Source organism: Electrophorus electricus, chromosome 13 (genome assembly GCF_041902795.1).
Source record: "Electrophorus electricus isolate QZ-2024a chromosome 13, ASM4190279v1, whole genome shotgun sequence".
NCBI lineage: Eukaryota > Metazoa > Chordata > Actinopteri > Gymnotiformes > Gymnotidae > Electrophorus > Electrophorus electricus.
The window spans coordinates 15,838,507-15,853,698 of record NC_137509.1 but is presented as its reverse complement, the minus strand read 5'-3'; the positions used below and the strand labels follow the sequence as shown (position 1 = coordinate 15,853,698).

General features: G+C 36.6%; 2 protein-coding genes across 4 annotated transcripts in view; one reads left to right on the top strand and one right to left on the bottom strand.

The window, feature by feature from the left end:
* The first annotated feature begins 5,868 nt into the window (after nucleotides 1-5,868).
* mad2l1 (MAD2 mitotic arrest deficient-like 1 (yeast)) lies at nucleotides 5,869-9,540 on the top strand. The gene is made up of 5 exons (XM_027013096.2): nucleotides 5,869-6,043; nucleotides 6,674-6,820; nucleotides 7,049-7,169; nucleotides 7,422-7,525; nucleotides 9,230-9,540. Exons 1-5 carry the CDS (start codon nucleotides 5,980-5,982, stop codon nucleotides 9,400-9,402), a joined length of 609 nt encoding a protein of 202 aa, XP_026868897.1. The 5' UTR covers nucleotides 5,869-5,979; the 3' UTR covers nucleotides 9,403-9,540.
* Nucleotides 9,541-10,124: 584 nt separating this feature from the next.
* Nucleotides 10,125-15,192, bottom strand: part of pde5ab (phosphodiesterase 5A, cGMP-specific, b) — a 33,673-nt gene continuing 28,605 nt past the window's right edge. For all 3 annotated transcript variants that reach the window (XM_081695086.1, XM_027013094.3, XM_027013095.3), the window contains exons 16-21: nucleotides 14,556-14,656; nucleotides 14,022-14,099; nucleotides 13,825-13,888; nucleotides 11,969-12,043; nucleotides 11,778-11,861; nucleotides 10,125-11,570 (exon numbers count right to left, since the gene is read on the bottom strand). In XM_081695086.1, the coding sequence (XP_081551212.1) occupies nucleotides 11,448-11,570; nucleotides 11,778-11,861; nucleotides 11,969-12,043; nucleotides 13,825-13,888; nucleotides 14,022-14,099; nucleotides 14,556-14,656 (525 nt within the window). In that variant the 3' untranslated portion in view covers nucleotides 10,125-11,447. The remainder of the gene's footprint in view (nucleotides 11,571-11,777; nucleotides 11,862-11,968; nucleotides 12,044-13,824; nucleotides 13,889-14,021; nucleotides 14,100-14,555; nucleotides 14,657-15,192) is intronic.

The window sequence follows — 15,192 nt, the reverse complement described above, 5'->3', positions numbered from 1 at the left end:
TGTTCACCTCCGACATAATGGGGCTTACACATGGTCTATCAAGCATATTTCTCATTTGTTCATCTGCCATTTTCCAGGTTTCCCCATATCTGCCATCTCTGTAATCTGCACTTGATGTGAAAGGGAGAGTCACACAGGGCTACATTCACTGTGTTACTTCTATAAGCAATCATTTCTACCTCTGTTCCCAGAACCATAGTATAACCTACTATCTGCCAGAAGAATTTTAATTAATTTTGAGAATAATTTTGAGAAATAATTTTTGCAAATGAATTTGAAAATGATTTGTCTGCATATTTGTCTGAGTATTTAAATATACATGGGGCTACTCACATTTCATCAGCATATGTTTCCTTCTTAGCTGAAGCTTCAGAAAGGTCCAGATACACAGAACAAACTGAAGTTAATTTAAATATCACCAAATAGCAATAATTTACAACAATTTCCCTATTACCACATTTTCACATTTGCTTTAATGCAGATGGTTGATGACATTACAGTGTATTCACTTGCAGTCATTCCCTTGTAACAGATGGGATGTGTATGTCCAACATGTCTGGACAAGATGGACTCTTTTCTCAGAAGCTTAACGAAAGGCTTTGTTTATTAAGAGAAGTCAGACGTGCAGTTCATCTACAGAAACTTTGTGTCAGACAATGCTGTTACGCATGCCAGTTAAGGAATTTGAATGTGTGCATAAGAAGGTTTTGCATAAAAGTTTCCAGCCTGGACCAATGTTATTTTAAAGTTATAGTTAACTAGTTGCAACAATAAAAATTGCCCTGAAATTGGTATTATGTTGAGTACTATCAGACTCTTTCTTAATCTTCCTTTAAACACATATTGATTAAGTGACAAGTTGGAACATGGCAGGCAACATCTTGAACAAAACAATGTGTATAATTCACACAAAAGTCTACAAAGGTAGATTTTATTATTATGAACACATACACATATTCTAGTATAGTTTGTAAGGAAATGCAAGTTTGGTTCTGTGAATATCATCTGATTTAACAGCATTTTTTTGTCTATAACATTTTGGGAGCTTCTATCGGTCTTAGCTGTTCGATGACAAAACCACATTTTACTAAGACATCTCGAGTGATATAATTTAACATCATTTGACAGATATTACAACAAAACTATATGAAGTAACGGAATATCAAAAAAAACAACAACAACTGATTGTATCTGCATCTAGGCACATATTGATAGACCACCTATATCCCCTGAGGACTAATTTCATTCAAACTATACAAGATCAACTAGGGATTATTTTTCTTTTTTTCCTTGCTGTGGTTTTGTTCCAGCCATGTGCACAGCTGGTCGAGACCCTGTCTCTTGCTGGTACACTACAATTGCTTTAATGCATTCTCCAGTTGACTCAAATGACTTGAATAAACAAGTGTGTTTTGTTGCATGCCCCCTTAATTAACAGAGACCCCTAGCATAACTATTTATCCCAGAAGGCTGCAAGTACTGCATAGTTACATAGTCAGTTTCTGATATGAGAATATGTGTTCAGCATTCTTGTTGAAGAAATATATGAGTAGGGGAGACCAGAGTGACCATAAAGCAATCTCACGTGACAGTGTAGGATTTCAGCCTGGGATTCTGACTGGATTCAGCGTCCACTTCTCTCAATGTGTCTCAATATATATATATATATATATATATATATATATATATATATATATATATATATATATATATATATATATATATATATATATATAAGAGAGAGAGAGAGAGAGAGAGAGAGAGAGAGAGAGAGAGAGAGAGAGAGAGTACATAAATTTATATTTACATTAAAAACATTTGCCAGATGCACAGAGTAACTTGCTAAGTGCTTGCCATCTCCTTAGAAAATCTAACTAGTACAAATATGCTAGAATAAAACTCTACCCCAGTGTGAGAAACCAAGAAGACTGAATATACAACATGCAGCTGCATTCTGGATCAGTTGCCAAGATTGAATTACACATGTAGGGAACACCAGTCAGGAACCTGCTGCAGTAGTCCAATCTTGCCAACACCAGACCAGTGACCTCCCTTGAGAGAAATGGATGAATCCTCATGACACTGTGAGGAGGCTGCCAAGTATGCTGAGATGAGTCACAATGTGAGTGCCTGAGGGAGGGAAATGAGTTATGTGTCATCAACTGTAGCAGGGGAAATGATGTGAAAATGTTATCTCCTCAAGAGAGAAAGCATATAGTGGAAGAAGAAGAGGACCAAGCATTGAGCCCTTTGGGACAACAGTGGAGAACCTTCATGGAGCTGATGTGGACACTCTGCATATCACCTGAAATGACTGATGTACCACTTAGGATTTAAACAAGTACCATTCTGAACCAATGAGGATGGACTAGAGAATAGTATGTAGTTCTTATTGAGACTGCAGAGAAGTCTGTTAGGGTCAGGACTGGCAGAGAAGTCTGTTAGGATCAAGACCATCAGAGAGGTCTGTAAGGATCAGAACTGGCAGTTTTACTAATTTTATTAGTATGAAATGTGGAAGAAACAAAAGGAATTATCTGCAAATACTGCAAATTTAGGGCATGAGGTGGCTGAGATAAAATACCATGAATTTGTGACTTAAATTTGTCACAAAATTTATTGTTTAGAAATGAAAATATTTCATTTTATGATTTTGTATTGTAAATTAAATACCTTTACAGTGTTACATTAATTATTTAATTTGTATATCATTTCTACTAGTGTTGGGTTTTATTTAATGTGCCTAGTTATGTAAAAATAGTTGTCTAAACCCACAATTATGGGTTAAACATGCAAATGTGATCATGCAGATGGAAACTCATAGAGCATCATGACAAATGGCTTTATTCAGGGCAGCTTTTATAATCATTTATCATTGTTTTGTTTTTTCATAAAAGAGTAAAATTCCATCAGAATTCTAACACTACAGGCTATGGAATAATTAAAGGTTTTGGGGGTTTAAGGTTCCAGTGGGCACATCAAGCTCTGGTGGCCAGTGTGAGTATGAGCAAACCCATGAAGGAGAAATCAGTTTTCTTCCTCTCATTGCTTTTATACTTCTTCCATTCCAGCTGCAGTGCTCTCTTCAGTTATAGCTGATCTTATCTTTCATCATGAGGACTGACACATTTAAATGATATAGAGGACTGTGTAGTAACTGTGCTCTAACCTGGTCTGTGGCATGGCAGGTCAGAGACAGGACCCCCTTTTCCAATTAATTCCCCACTGGTTTTACCTGCCTGCACAAACAAAGTCAGCTGTTAGCTATACATATGCTATTTATAGCACTGTGTCATGGCTAACATGGGCCCACTAAGTAAGCTGAGTAATCAGTGGGCCTTGGCCATTAGATGAATGAATAGCATTTAAGCTGCACACTACCACTCTTTCACCATACATAAGGTTAGTGAAAAGATCCTTTACTGCTGCCTCCCCACTCGTGGAATGCTGGATTAGAGACTTTATGAAAGGCCTGGTTTGAAAGTGTAAGTCTGAAAACTATAATCATTCTGGAGAGAATAAAAGTCATATGACATAAATATATTGCCATGGGGATGATTATAGGTGGAACTCACATAAAATATAGAGACCTGGCTTTTAGGTTATGGCTCAGATAAGATCTAAAATCATTTGATTTGGAACAGAACACATTTGTATAGCTTTTTCTCAAGCCCCTTTTCCTGAGCTTTGCTATGAAGATTAGGGACATTTCAAGTTGTTACATTGAATATTTCAAAACATGCATATCTTTCAAAATATTCAAAGCATCCTACAGCTTTCAGACAAAATTCCAATATTTATAGCTTGTTTTGGGTGTTGATCCCTACTGGAGAGAAAGAGACAGCTGAAAATTATTATTTCACTTTCAAATAAAGGAATTGAAGGGCCCCTATGGCAAAGAGGAGGGAAAATCCCCCCAGGATATATATCTCAAGAATACAACAGATGTGTATTGTAATGTGTACTGTAAAACCATTAGCATTTTATTACATTGACTGTCAGTTCCTACCATGAATAATATAAACCCTAATAGAATAGAAGCATGTGAAACAGCATACTGTGCCCCAGGTAACATTCCAGTTTTCTAATTAATTCACAATAAATTGTATACAAGATGCACTGATTTAAATTGTATGTTTCCCTCTAGTTTTGTATGTTGTTAATAATGAAATCACTGAAATAGTTGTAAGCAAAAGTAAAAAATCAGGTTTTTAAATAATGGTTCCAATATTTGTAATTTATAGCAACTTTATAGTGGCTTTATTATGGCTAGACAGAGGCTTTTAGAAGTAACCTGCTACAAAAACTAAACCAAAACTAAAGTGTGCATGTGCAGGGTATAGTGGCTCCATCCAGATGCTCTTTAAGTTGGCTTGAATGATAATACAGCTGTGTAGCTATGACAATCAAGAGCAAGGCCGACACCAAGAGCAGCCAGATGACGTGGAACCTTTGGGATCCAGATGAACAGGGTCATGTTTCAGGGGGGAGCTTAGGCGTGAACGTGCATAAACATCCCTCTGTGAGTGTGATGCAATGACTACTGAGTGGTAAGGGCAAAGTGCCAAAATGGCTCACTGTATTTTCAACACAATGTAGAGAGTTTAAAAGCTGAGTAAACTTTTAAAAGTAAGTTTTCTCTTGTGGTCAATACAGACTTTAAATGAGTGATATATTATTTTATTTCAGAAAAGAGAGACAGAGTAAATGTATTTTAGCAAGGTAGCAAGCAAAGATCTTAGCAATACCATTAACTAAAGGGTTCGTTCTTTAATGTTGTAATTAAATCTTGATATTTCATCAGAAAACCTCATACCTTTTATTTTAAACCCTTTCTAATATTTATGATTAATTTCCTCTTGGTCACAGTAGAGATTTTAAAGGTGTGCAGAGCTATTTTATTTTCAGGAGAGAGTTTTCAGAGGAGAGAGAGTTCTGGAGTAACAATATAATCTGGAGTACCAATATTATTATTCAATCTTGATCATTCATTCTTGATCATTAAATCTTGATTGATCAGAAAACCTCACACGTTTCCTTATGGATCCTTTACAATATTTACCTAACTAGCCTGACAATGACATACGTGCACATCTACACAACATGATGAAAGTTGTCCTGACTGTCAGTGGTAATACAGTACAAAATGAAATGTCTTGTAAGTAGTTAAAGCAATTGCATTAAAATAAACTCTTGCATGAAACGTGGTGGTTAAAGGTCACTGGCTGTCACATGAGCTCAGCTGTGGACTTGGCTATGGTTAAGGAAAATATTTAAAGTAAAATAATTTTTTTGGAGGATGATCTAAAACTCTGACATGTCTAAAATGAATTGTTCTACAAACATTTTTGGGAAATGTTTGTCTGAGCCAAACCTTATTACCAGCATACATTCTAAGCATGTAATATATTTGTCACATATTTTATATACAATTGCTTTTTTAATCACTGCAATGATCTTGGAATTATTGTTTGAACAATTAGAATATTACACTTTTGACTATGTTGTATTAATGGGTTTTCACCTTTATATTATTATACTACCAATGACTATGTGTCCCTGCATCCCTGCTACCTACAGCCTATCAGTGATAACATTTCCTATTTGGTCACAGAGTTGTATAGCTGTTTAGAACCACAGACTGTGACTAAAACACTTACAACAACAGTGTAACGTGAAGTCAACAGGAATATGTTGCTATTATTATTGTTATTGTTGTTGTTATACATAAACAAAGTACGGGAAATACATACATAGTACGTGAAAAGCTATAAATTGTTTTGTTGCTATATGAATCTTTTTTTTCGCTTTAGTATCCATTTTATGGACAAAGACGTCATTCATTCAGCGCCGCTTGTGTTGAGGTCGCGCATGCGCAACACTTCAAACGCGGTCTGAATTCAAACTGGTCGGCGGGTAAAAAGAAAACAAGTGAGCCGCAACTCAAAGTACATACGAGAAGAGCAAGACGAAGGAAAAATGTCTAAGACGTTGCAGGGAATCACACTGAAAGGAAGTGCTGAACTCGTTGCCGAATTCTTTTGTAAGTTATCAGTTTAAAACGTTACAGAGATAACCGGCTAGCGAGGCCGCGTCTTAGCACCGTAGGCATTTCACCCGGATAACATTTAGCTGGCATTTCAAACCAAAACATGTTTCCACTTTGTAAAATATGGTTGTATGCAAATATTCAAAACGGCAATGTAGCCTAGCTGTGGTGTTTCTCCAGCTCGCTAGCTGTTTAGCTGGCTGTAACCGTTTGATTGTGTGCATCGGAGTTTTCCAAATTTGCAAGTAAGACAACATAGCTAACGTTAACCAGCTCGTTTTTTTAGAACAGTGGCTGTCTTTTTGAAAGACGGTTTTCGTGCTAACACAAGCTAGCGTAACATTTTTACAGCTTCTGGGTGAAGACATCGACAACATGAGCTAGCCCACCTAAAATCTAGGTTAGCTACTCCGAGAAATTTAAATTGTGGCGAGGTAACTAGGCCGCACATGACTTCAGTTGGTTATGCTAAGCTAACTAAATTTAGTTCTGGAGCTCTGGTGCCACGTAGCTATCTAAGTAGCTCGATTGCCGTACATTGTACAGACGTGAAACCAGAAGTTATTGGTATTTATTTCGCACTCTGTCGTGATTTCAAATCGGACTATCCTCGTCATTTTGCAGCATTCGGCATCAACAGTATTTTATACCAGCGAGGAATTTATCCTGCAGAGACTTTCACAAGAGTCACTCAGTATGATATGAGTCTTCAGGTTACCACAGACCCCAAACTGAAGAACTACCTCACCAATGTTGTGAGACAACTCAAAGGTAAGCCTTTTTTTTTTTACACAGGTTTTTGTCAGAAATGAAATGAGATTAAAGGTAAAACTCAATTGTTTTTAGTGTAATAGAAGGACTAATCTCAAGTGAGGCTTTTCTCACTATTTGAAAATATACAATTTCACCCAGCATTGATTATATTTGTTTGTATGCTAACTGCTAAATAAATATGACTGGCTTCTCCTGTCTTATTAATTATTGGCCTCTTTTCCCCAGAGTGGCTGTTTGACTGCACTGTACAGAAGCTGGTGGTGGTGATCACATGCCTTGAGACAAACGAGGTCCTGGAGAGGTGGCAGTTTGACATAGAGTGTGACAAGACAGCCAAAGAGACCAGGTATTTTCATATTTATATAAAAGGTCGTCTGTAGCCCTCTGCCAAATCTGAATTCTTGCCATGTAAATGGGCTGAACTATTGGCTTATACAAATAAGAAAATGCCCTTTGGTAGGGTGTCCAAGAAGGTGGCAGAGTGACAAGAATATTTGCCCTGTTCAAAGCCAAGAATCTTTCTTATAGTGTCTCTATGTAACCTGTGGTAGCTTGAGTATTTCCTTCTATGATGTGTCGGATGTGTTGCATGTTGCAGTGCTCCCAGAGAAAAGTCTTTGAAAGCCATTCAAGAAGAAATCCGCTCTGTTATCAGGCAAATCACAGCTACTGTCACCTTCTTACCTTTACTGGAAACTGCTTGTAAGTATTCTATTATCTGTAGACGTTAATCACTAATAGTTTGGTTAGCATTATGCTGTTAAATTACTCAATTATAATTTTCTGAAAAGGGTTCTTTATTCATAAAAACAACACTATTAATTCCCTTTAAGTGTTGACAAACACTTTCTGTAATTAGAATGATGTAATTGAAATGGTGAAATTCTTAATTTTTTTCCATGTCTCTTATTTAATCAAAACGGTTTATTATAAAATGATCAGGTGTGTAGTAATCTTAAATTCTCATAGTTTACATGAGGTTCAGCAATGTTCCAAGTTAAGAATTTAAATTTAATTAAAATACAATTTATCAAAATGATAAATCCATATATCAAAAAGTAACTCGAAGGACTGAGTTGTACAAAAAATGTGGAACATTGTAGAGTTTGGTTTTAAACATAAAGGTAACTGCTAAGACATACTAAGTTGATTCCTCTATGTGCAAGACAAGATAATCTTTCGGATGACCGATTATGAATAGAGAAAATTCCAGATCCCTGAATAATATCCTCCCGTATAATGCTGTGGGAGCTTTTGATTTTACATTTATGGCATTTAGCTGATTTTAAGAGCTCAGAAAATTACAGTTGCAAATTTGCAGACCTGGGTTTGGTCAGTTTATTCAGTTATTCATGACAGATCCTTGCCGGCTACTTTAGCTTTGAGGGCGAGTCTGAACTGCCATCTTGAGGTCTTTCCGCAGATGTTAGATTGTGTTTACGTTTGGGCTTTGGCTGGGCTCCTCAAGGACATTCAGAGACTTGCCCTAATGCCAGTTTCGTGATATTTTAGCTACATGCTCCTGGTCATTGTGGTGAAAGGTGAACTGTTGCCCTGTCTGAGTTTGTGTGCTCTGGAGGACTTTCTTCAAGGATGTTCCTGTATTTGGTTGAATCCACCTGTCCACCTTGTTACCAATCTCTGTCCTTACTGCTTTGCAGCGCCCACCTACATGTTTCACCGTAGGGATGGTGTTTCAGTGCTTGTTTTCACCTGGCATAATGATTGCTGCTCTGCCCTAAGAGTTGAACGAGAGAATATCTTGTTGAACCAGAAAATAGTTTTCTTTATGTTTCCAGAGGCCTTTTACATGTTAACATTCAGTGGGTTGTCCTATGCCTTTTACTCAGCATTGGCTTGCATCTTGCTGATATGCTATAAAGACCTGATTTATAGAGTGTTGCAGAGATGGCTGTCTGTTCATTAAGTACTCCCATGTCTGCAATTCTTTTAAAATATTTTCTTACTTCTCTGACCAAAGAGCTTCTTGTCTAGGTGCCCAATTTGGCCAGACTGCCAAGTCTAGGGAGGTTCAAGATTGTGCAAAGATTGTTCAATTTCAAAATTGTGGCCACTGTGGTTCTGGGAATAATCAAAGCCTTAGATAGGTCTGATGGAAAAGCATTGTAGGTGGCTTCCTCATGAAGCTGGTTAAAAGAACACCAAGAGCATGTAAAGCTGTTATCAAAGGGTAACAAAGGGTACACTATTGAAGAACAGCTTAATCGCATATGTTAATGTTTTAATACCTACATTGTTTTTCTAAAATGCAGAAAATTATACGATACTGTCTGTTTAATCCTTTCTTGAACTTATACTTACTTGAACATATAGTGTTTGGGGATCATAATCTTTTTTTCCTTCAGTGCAACTACACACAGCCTTAACCGTCTGACATTTCTACAGGTGCATTCGACCTCCTGATCTACACAGACAAGGATCTAGAGGTTCCTGAGCAGTGGGAGGAATCTGGGCCTCAGCTTATTGACCAGTCAGAGGAGGTCCGGCTTCGGTCTTTCACCACATCGATCCACAAGGTCAACAGTATGGTGGCTTACAAAAGGACAAACTCTGTGTAACAAGTGTGTCTGTCCCACTTTCACTGTTTTCTGTAAATAGTTGTCAAGCCTCTTTGTTAATATTCAAGTCTCTCCTTTGGTGAGGCATTTTATAACTGTGTCCCTGAAAATAAGAATTAAACATTCTGCTTTGACACAGGCACGAAGTCCTTGGAATTATTTAGCTCTGCTCAGTTTGGTAATGACAGTGGATGGTCAATAGGTGGCAACAGCATTGCAATACTGAAAAATTATAGTTCAAGCCTTTCCACACATCAAAAATGCACTTCTTGTAATATATTAAAATCTACTTGAAAGTTTAGTGTATATGAGTTACAATGGTGTACAATACACTGGTCAAAGTTTTAGTAATGTCTGGTTATGATGCTTTGTCTTTGGTTTTTTAATCAGTTTTTGTTTTTTTGTAATTCAGAATGTGTATTTAAAGTCTTTCACATACAAATGGAATATTCCTTTTCAAACCTGCCATTTTATAAACATAAAAGACTGCCCCTTATTGGTCCAGTTGAAAAGCAAACAATAGAGACACCTGCTATGCTGATCAGTGTACGATGAAAAAAATACAGAAGGTGAATGCTTACAGTAATCTCGTCTCAGGCTTAAATTTGAGGAGCTTCTTGAAGAGTGTTTTTCATAAACACAAATCAGGCTATGGTATGAGAGACTGATAAATGAACTTGATTCCTGAACCTGATGGATACTTGGAGCTGAGAGTTCAAAATTACTGTTGTCCAAATTGTAGGTTAATTGTAAACAGGACTCACCTTTCTAAAACATTTGGTTTTTCATGTTTGTATTTTAAGTTTTTGAAAAATGTAATTATACTACAAAGCTGGAATGCAGACTCATTAAATCATTTTTTTTTTCCATTCAGATAACTTAATTTGAAGTATAAACAATTTAAATCCACGGATCATTATTTAATGCTTAAGGTGACCCTTGAGTCAGCAATGTTACAAATAATTTTCCATGGTAAACACTTCTAAACTGGTTAAGCTCTCTAGCTATTTTTAGGAAATAACAACTGCAATCTGGTTGCTGTACTAAGGCACTTTTTCCAGTAAATCAAACCTGCCAGGTAGTACGTTGAAAATGTTTGCTATACGTGTTAGAGAAACATCAGTAGAAGGAACACTAGGAAACAAACATGACTAAATATATATATATATATATATATTTTATCCTCAACAACCTTTAAGTCAAAATTAGCTAAATTCTCACATGAGAGATTTGATATAAGGTCAATAAATATACAAAAGATGTGAAAACTAACAGTGAAAAAAATAAACTTTTTCTGTATATCTGAAGTGGATGTATTCCTTTGTAGCTGCATATGTTAACTTACGTCTGTGGTGCACTGTAGTGAGAAACTTTGTGTGCATCTACTTCTTTAGTTCAATGAGCGAGCTACAGTAAACCCAGTGATGGGGCTAAAACAAAAATATAGCTCAATATTAATTCCCTCTCATAGACACTATGCAAGGTTTTAAATGACTCAATACAAAGATCCCAATCTTTATATTCTTTCAACAGCTCCCTTACTATAAGCACTAATTTATATATTACCTGGAAAAGACGAAGGAAATAACAGCTGATTTAGTGATGCATGCTTGCAATCAAGCCATCACCTTATTGTATTCATTGCTAACTAACCCCACCCCTTCCCCAAAATCTTATTTGCAGTGACTACAGAGGTGGAAACAATCAATAATCACCAAACCTAGGCCAGCCTTGCCCTAATGTGAGTGAGTTTCCTTCTAATTAATCACAAAAACACACAGGTGACTCAGTTTGACTGGTGTATACTGGAACATATTGCTTTAGTGCGGTGTCCCCTCCCCCTTCACCACCCTTAAGCAGGATGGAACCAGTATGATTTATGTCTCAAGGACAAATTGCATTCAGTCCCAGAGTTGTTAAGGAACTCATGACAGGAGGAATTAAGCAGCCGTGACTACAAATGATCCATCACTTAAAACTTAGTGTCAGGTGTGAAGCAAGGGCCTGGGGAAAGTGGGTTGACTAGCATGGTGGTGACTCCAAATTTAAAGTCCTCCATTTAGTAATCCTGCCTCCTCAGCCTGCTCTGCTAGCAGCTTCCAACTCTGCCTGTTCTTCCTACAGCCCTCAAGCAGGGGGGAGCAGGAATCTGACATACTCGCCAGTGTCTAAAACATACAGAGGGAAAAAATAGATATCTCCATAAGAAGCAGGGGAAAAAAAGTGAAGACATTCTATGCATTGACACCCTCCCAAATGCTCACTCCTTTGCTACTTTGCAACATAGCTTGTTTATCAAAATGGGATAAATTTAGATAATGAGTGAGCCTCTATAAAGATGAGAGGACTTCTAAATTGGCTTTGGTGTCTTTTACCTCATATAACTGTATGCAAATGGCATCAATGAAAGACACCTGCATGCTAGGAATCTTATCACGCTTCTCTCTGTTCATCAGGTCCTAAGGGAAAGAAAAGTGAGTAAAAGGTGGTTGTGACATCTGGAGGTGATGTCTTGGCATTATGTGTTCTAATAGTATGATGTAAGGTGTGCAGTAAGTGAACGTACAATAGGTTCAATATTCAGTTCTTGTCTTTCTTTGTCCCCCTGTTCAAAGAACTCTGTAGCCACAAGCTCAGCGATCTGAAAAAACAAGCAGACAAAAGAGGATGAGAGAAAATTAAGGTCTTAAAACCGATGGGTTATTTTCATATTAATTTTGGTTCCCTTCTGTTCCTTCTGTGAAAGATTCCTGCCGTCTACCAACAAATTATTTCACTGCAACCTACACCTTTATGCCTCCTCCTCTTCATGCCTTCAATAATTGGCTCTTCTGCTAGTGTTGCTTATGTTTGCCAGCTTTACACTTGGCTTTAATCAACACCATCATTCACCATGAGAGGATTGTTCATGTGGCTATGTTCTGGTGTTTCCACATGTTTTTAACCCCTTGACATGCAAGTTCTGATTCTCGCAAACATGATAAGGCATTTAATCAGTCTTTGATAATACAAATATAAACTAAATACATATTAGTGCTTTGTGCTCAGTATCCCCTTTTCAGCACACTGAAATACTGAATAAATTGTTTTATTTGATGACTCAGTCATATCAAATGTGTTTTGAAATGAATTGACTGAAAATGATTTTTCATTAATTATTTTAAATCTTAGAGTAGTGATGCAGTACAGCATATGCATATAGGCTCTGGGCCAATGTTGGCCCAGTTTGGATATTGAGGGTTTCATCTGGGTAGCTCTGGCTGAATGCTGACAGTTGTGGTATAAATATGGCACCTGACAATGGCTCAGAAACTTTGGCTGTTTAAGGGCCATCAAGCATTTTGGTAATGGAACAGTTCAGGCTACCTAATTTGGGATGTTTGGGCCAATATTACAGGCCATCTTATCTGTGCTAGCTGAGACAATATTACTTGTATGTTAGAATTATGTGTTAATGAGCATCCTTAGGACAAAATAACAATGGTCTCTCATAAAACTGGTAACACTACCGAGCTTGTATTCTGCCATGTCATTATACTTCCACAACAAAGTACCTAAAGCTGGAATTGGTTAATTTTATAAGTCATAAAAATGCCTTATATTTACAATTTTTAAAATTTTATTTCTTAAATTATTCTTATGAAAATGTTTACAATGAAATCAAATATCTCATTGATCTGTTATTAATCCTATTGTACAGTTTAATTCCATTTCCTAACATATTGTTTCGCGTCACCCATATATATGTTATATGTAATATATGTTGATTTAACAACGGACTGTGTAGGAGGTGAACAGCATGGATTTTAGCCTTAATTTTAATTATAAATAAGCCAGGTAATTGATTGAATGTTTATATTTTCTACCTTAACTCAATATTAAGCTTGAAGCAGGATGAGATGTTTTCATAGAAATCACATGCCTTATTAAACCATTTGTGTATGTGAGAGAGAACTACAGTGTGCAAAAAAGTATGTTTCTAAAATCATGCATAAAACATGTATTAAAAGGGAAAAAAAGGAAAACTTTCCAAATAATTATAACACATTGCTTATTTTGGCCAAATCTCAAGCATAACTGCAGTTTGACAACTTCAATCCTTCCTGTCTGTCAGCCTATGTGTATGTGTGAGGTATCTTGTGTATATGCAGAACAACAAACATTTAAGGTCAATAAATCTTGAGTGTTGTGTATGAGAGAGAGGGAGAGAGCATGTGTGTGTGTCTACATGCATAAATGAAACTTAACAGCACTGCTGTGCTTTCACTCTCTACTAATGTGCAACCATAACAAGGAAACAAATTAGAATAATAAAGGTACAACAGGAATGAGAGACATAATATAGTTTAAAGACCTTCCATGCACTCAAAGTATGTGCAAAGTGTGTGCCTTTGTAATAACATAGCTTTCTCTTACTCTTACCCTCTTTTGTACAGGCCAGGGCTTTGTAATAGCGGAGATATCACATGCAGTCATTAGCATGGACCTGTAGAGTAAAAATGTTGTCACAGAACAAGACACTTAAGAACAACCTCAGTATTTTGACACTTGCAATTCTACTCACAAAATAATTTATTCTTGAAAATAAGGCATTTAATATTTGTTTCTACCCCACTCACCTCAGCAGGTCTTTGTGTTGGTCTTCCTCCCAAACAAACTGACTGTTTTTTGTAAGTTCAAAGAACTCTGTTCTTTTCCTACAGTAATACGGAGAAAACAATTTAGTTATTCTCTCCGCCATAGATAGCCTATATATACCTATATTCCACTGCTAGAAAACAGATGAGGTTCAAGCTTTTAGAATGCTGACTACAAGTAGAATGACTCTCAGTGCTTAAAATTATTTTGAATTTTGATATTAGACCACCAACTGGTTGCAGCTAACAAAACAAACAAACAAAAAAATTAGGGTGACTAATGTTAGCTAGCTACACTGAAGGCTGTTGGACCAAATTGGATGCTAACTTGTTAAACTGTCTTGGTGGTATACTTTGGTTTCAACACTCATATAATGCTCAGAACACAGAGAACTGACATAACCATGCCCTAGTTTGTCTTATGGTTTAATGCTTTACTACTGTAGTGTAAACCAAATTCTTTTTATTGAAGCAGTTAAATTTTAACTGCTATTGTGGCTGATACCTGGTACCTACTTCATGTACAGAGCCAGATCCGTTGCCAAAATAGCCTTCTCAATCATCTTCAGTGTAGTTCTGTATTCATCTAGGGACAGACCGCCTAGAATTTGATTGCCCTGAACAAATGGAATTGGCAAAAATATTAGCTACTTCAATATATAAGAAATACACAGGAGTAATCTCTAATGTTTATAACATGCTAATTTAACATAAAGGCAATGAGAAAACCTCCAGATATTTAAGAAGAGGGGCATGTGTAATAAATTACTTCTTGAACCCATTCTAACTTTTGAATTTGGTTTAACTTTCAAGTAAAATATCCTGAAATTAAATCAAACTAAAATGAAAGTACAAACATGAATCAGGAAGTCATATTCATATTCATTTCTAAGAGCCAAAAATGTCAGTAGGAATACAGAGATCCCTGGAGACTGTTGGGAATGCAGGGAGGGGTCAGGATAGAAGAATGCAATCAGGTAGGAATACTACCTACCTGACAAATACAACCATAAAAAGTCCTCAACTGACTTTACTGGGTCTGAATGGTTCAATAAATTACTCTGTGTGTGTGTGATCAGGTTTAGTGTAAATCGACCTTAACTTTGGGTGAACTACTAAACTGAAACTCAGAGCAGACATTTAGATTGAGTTT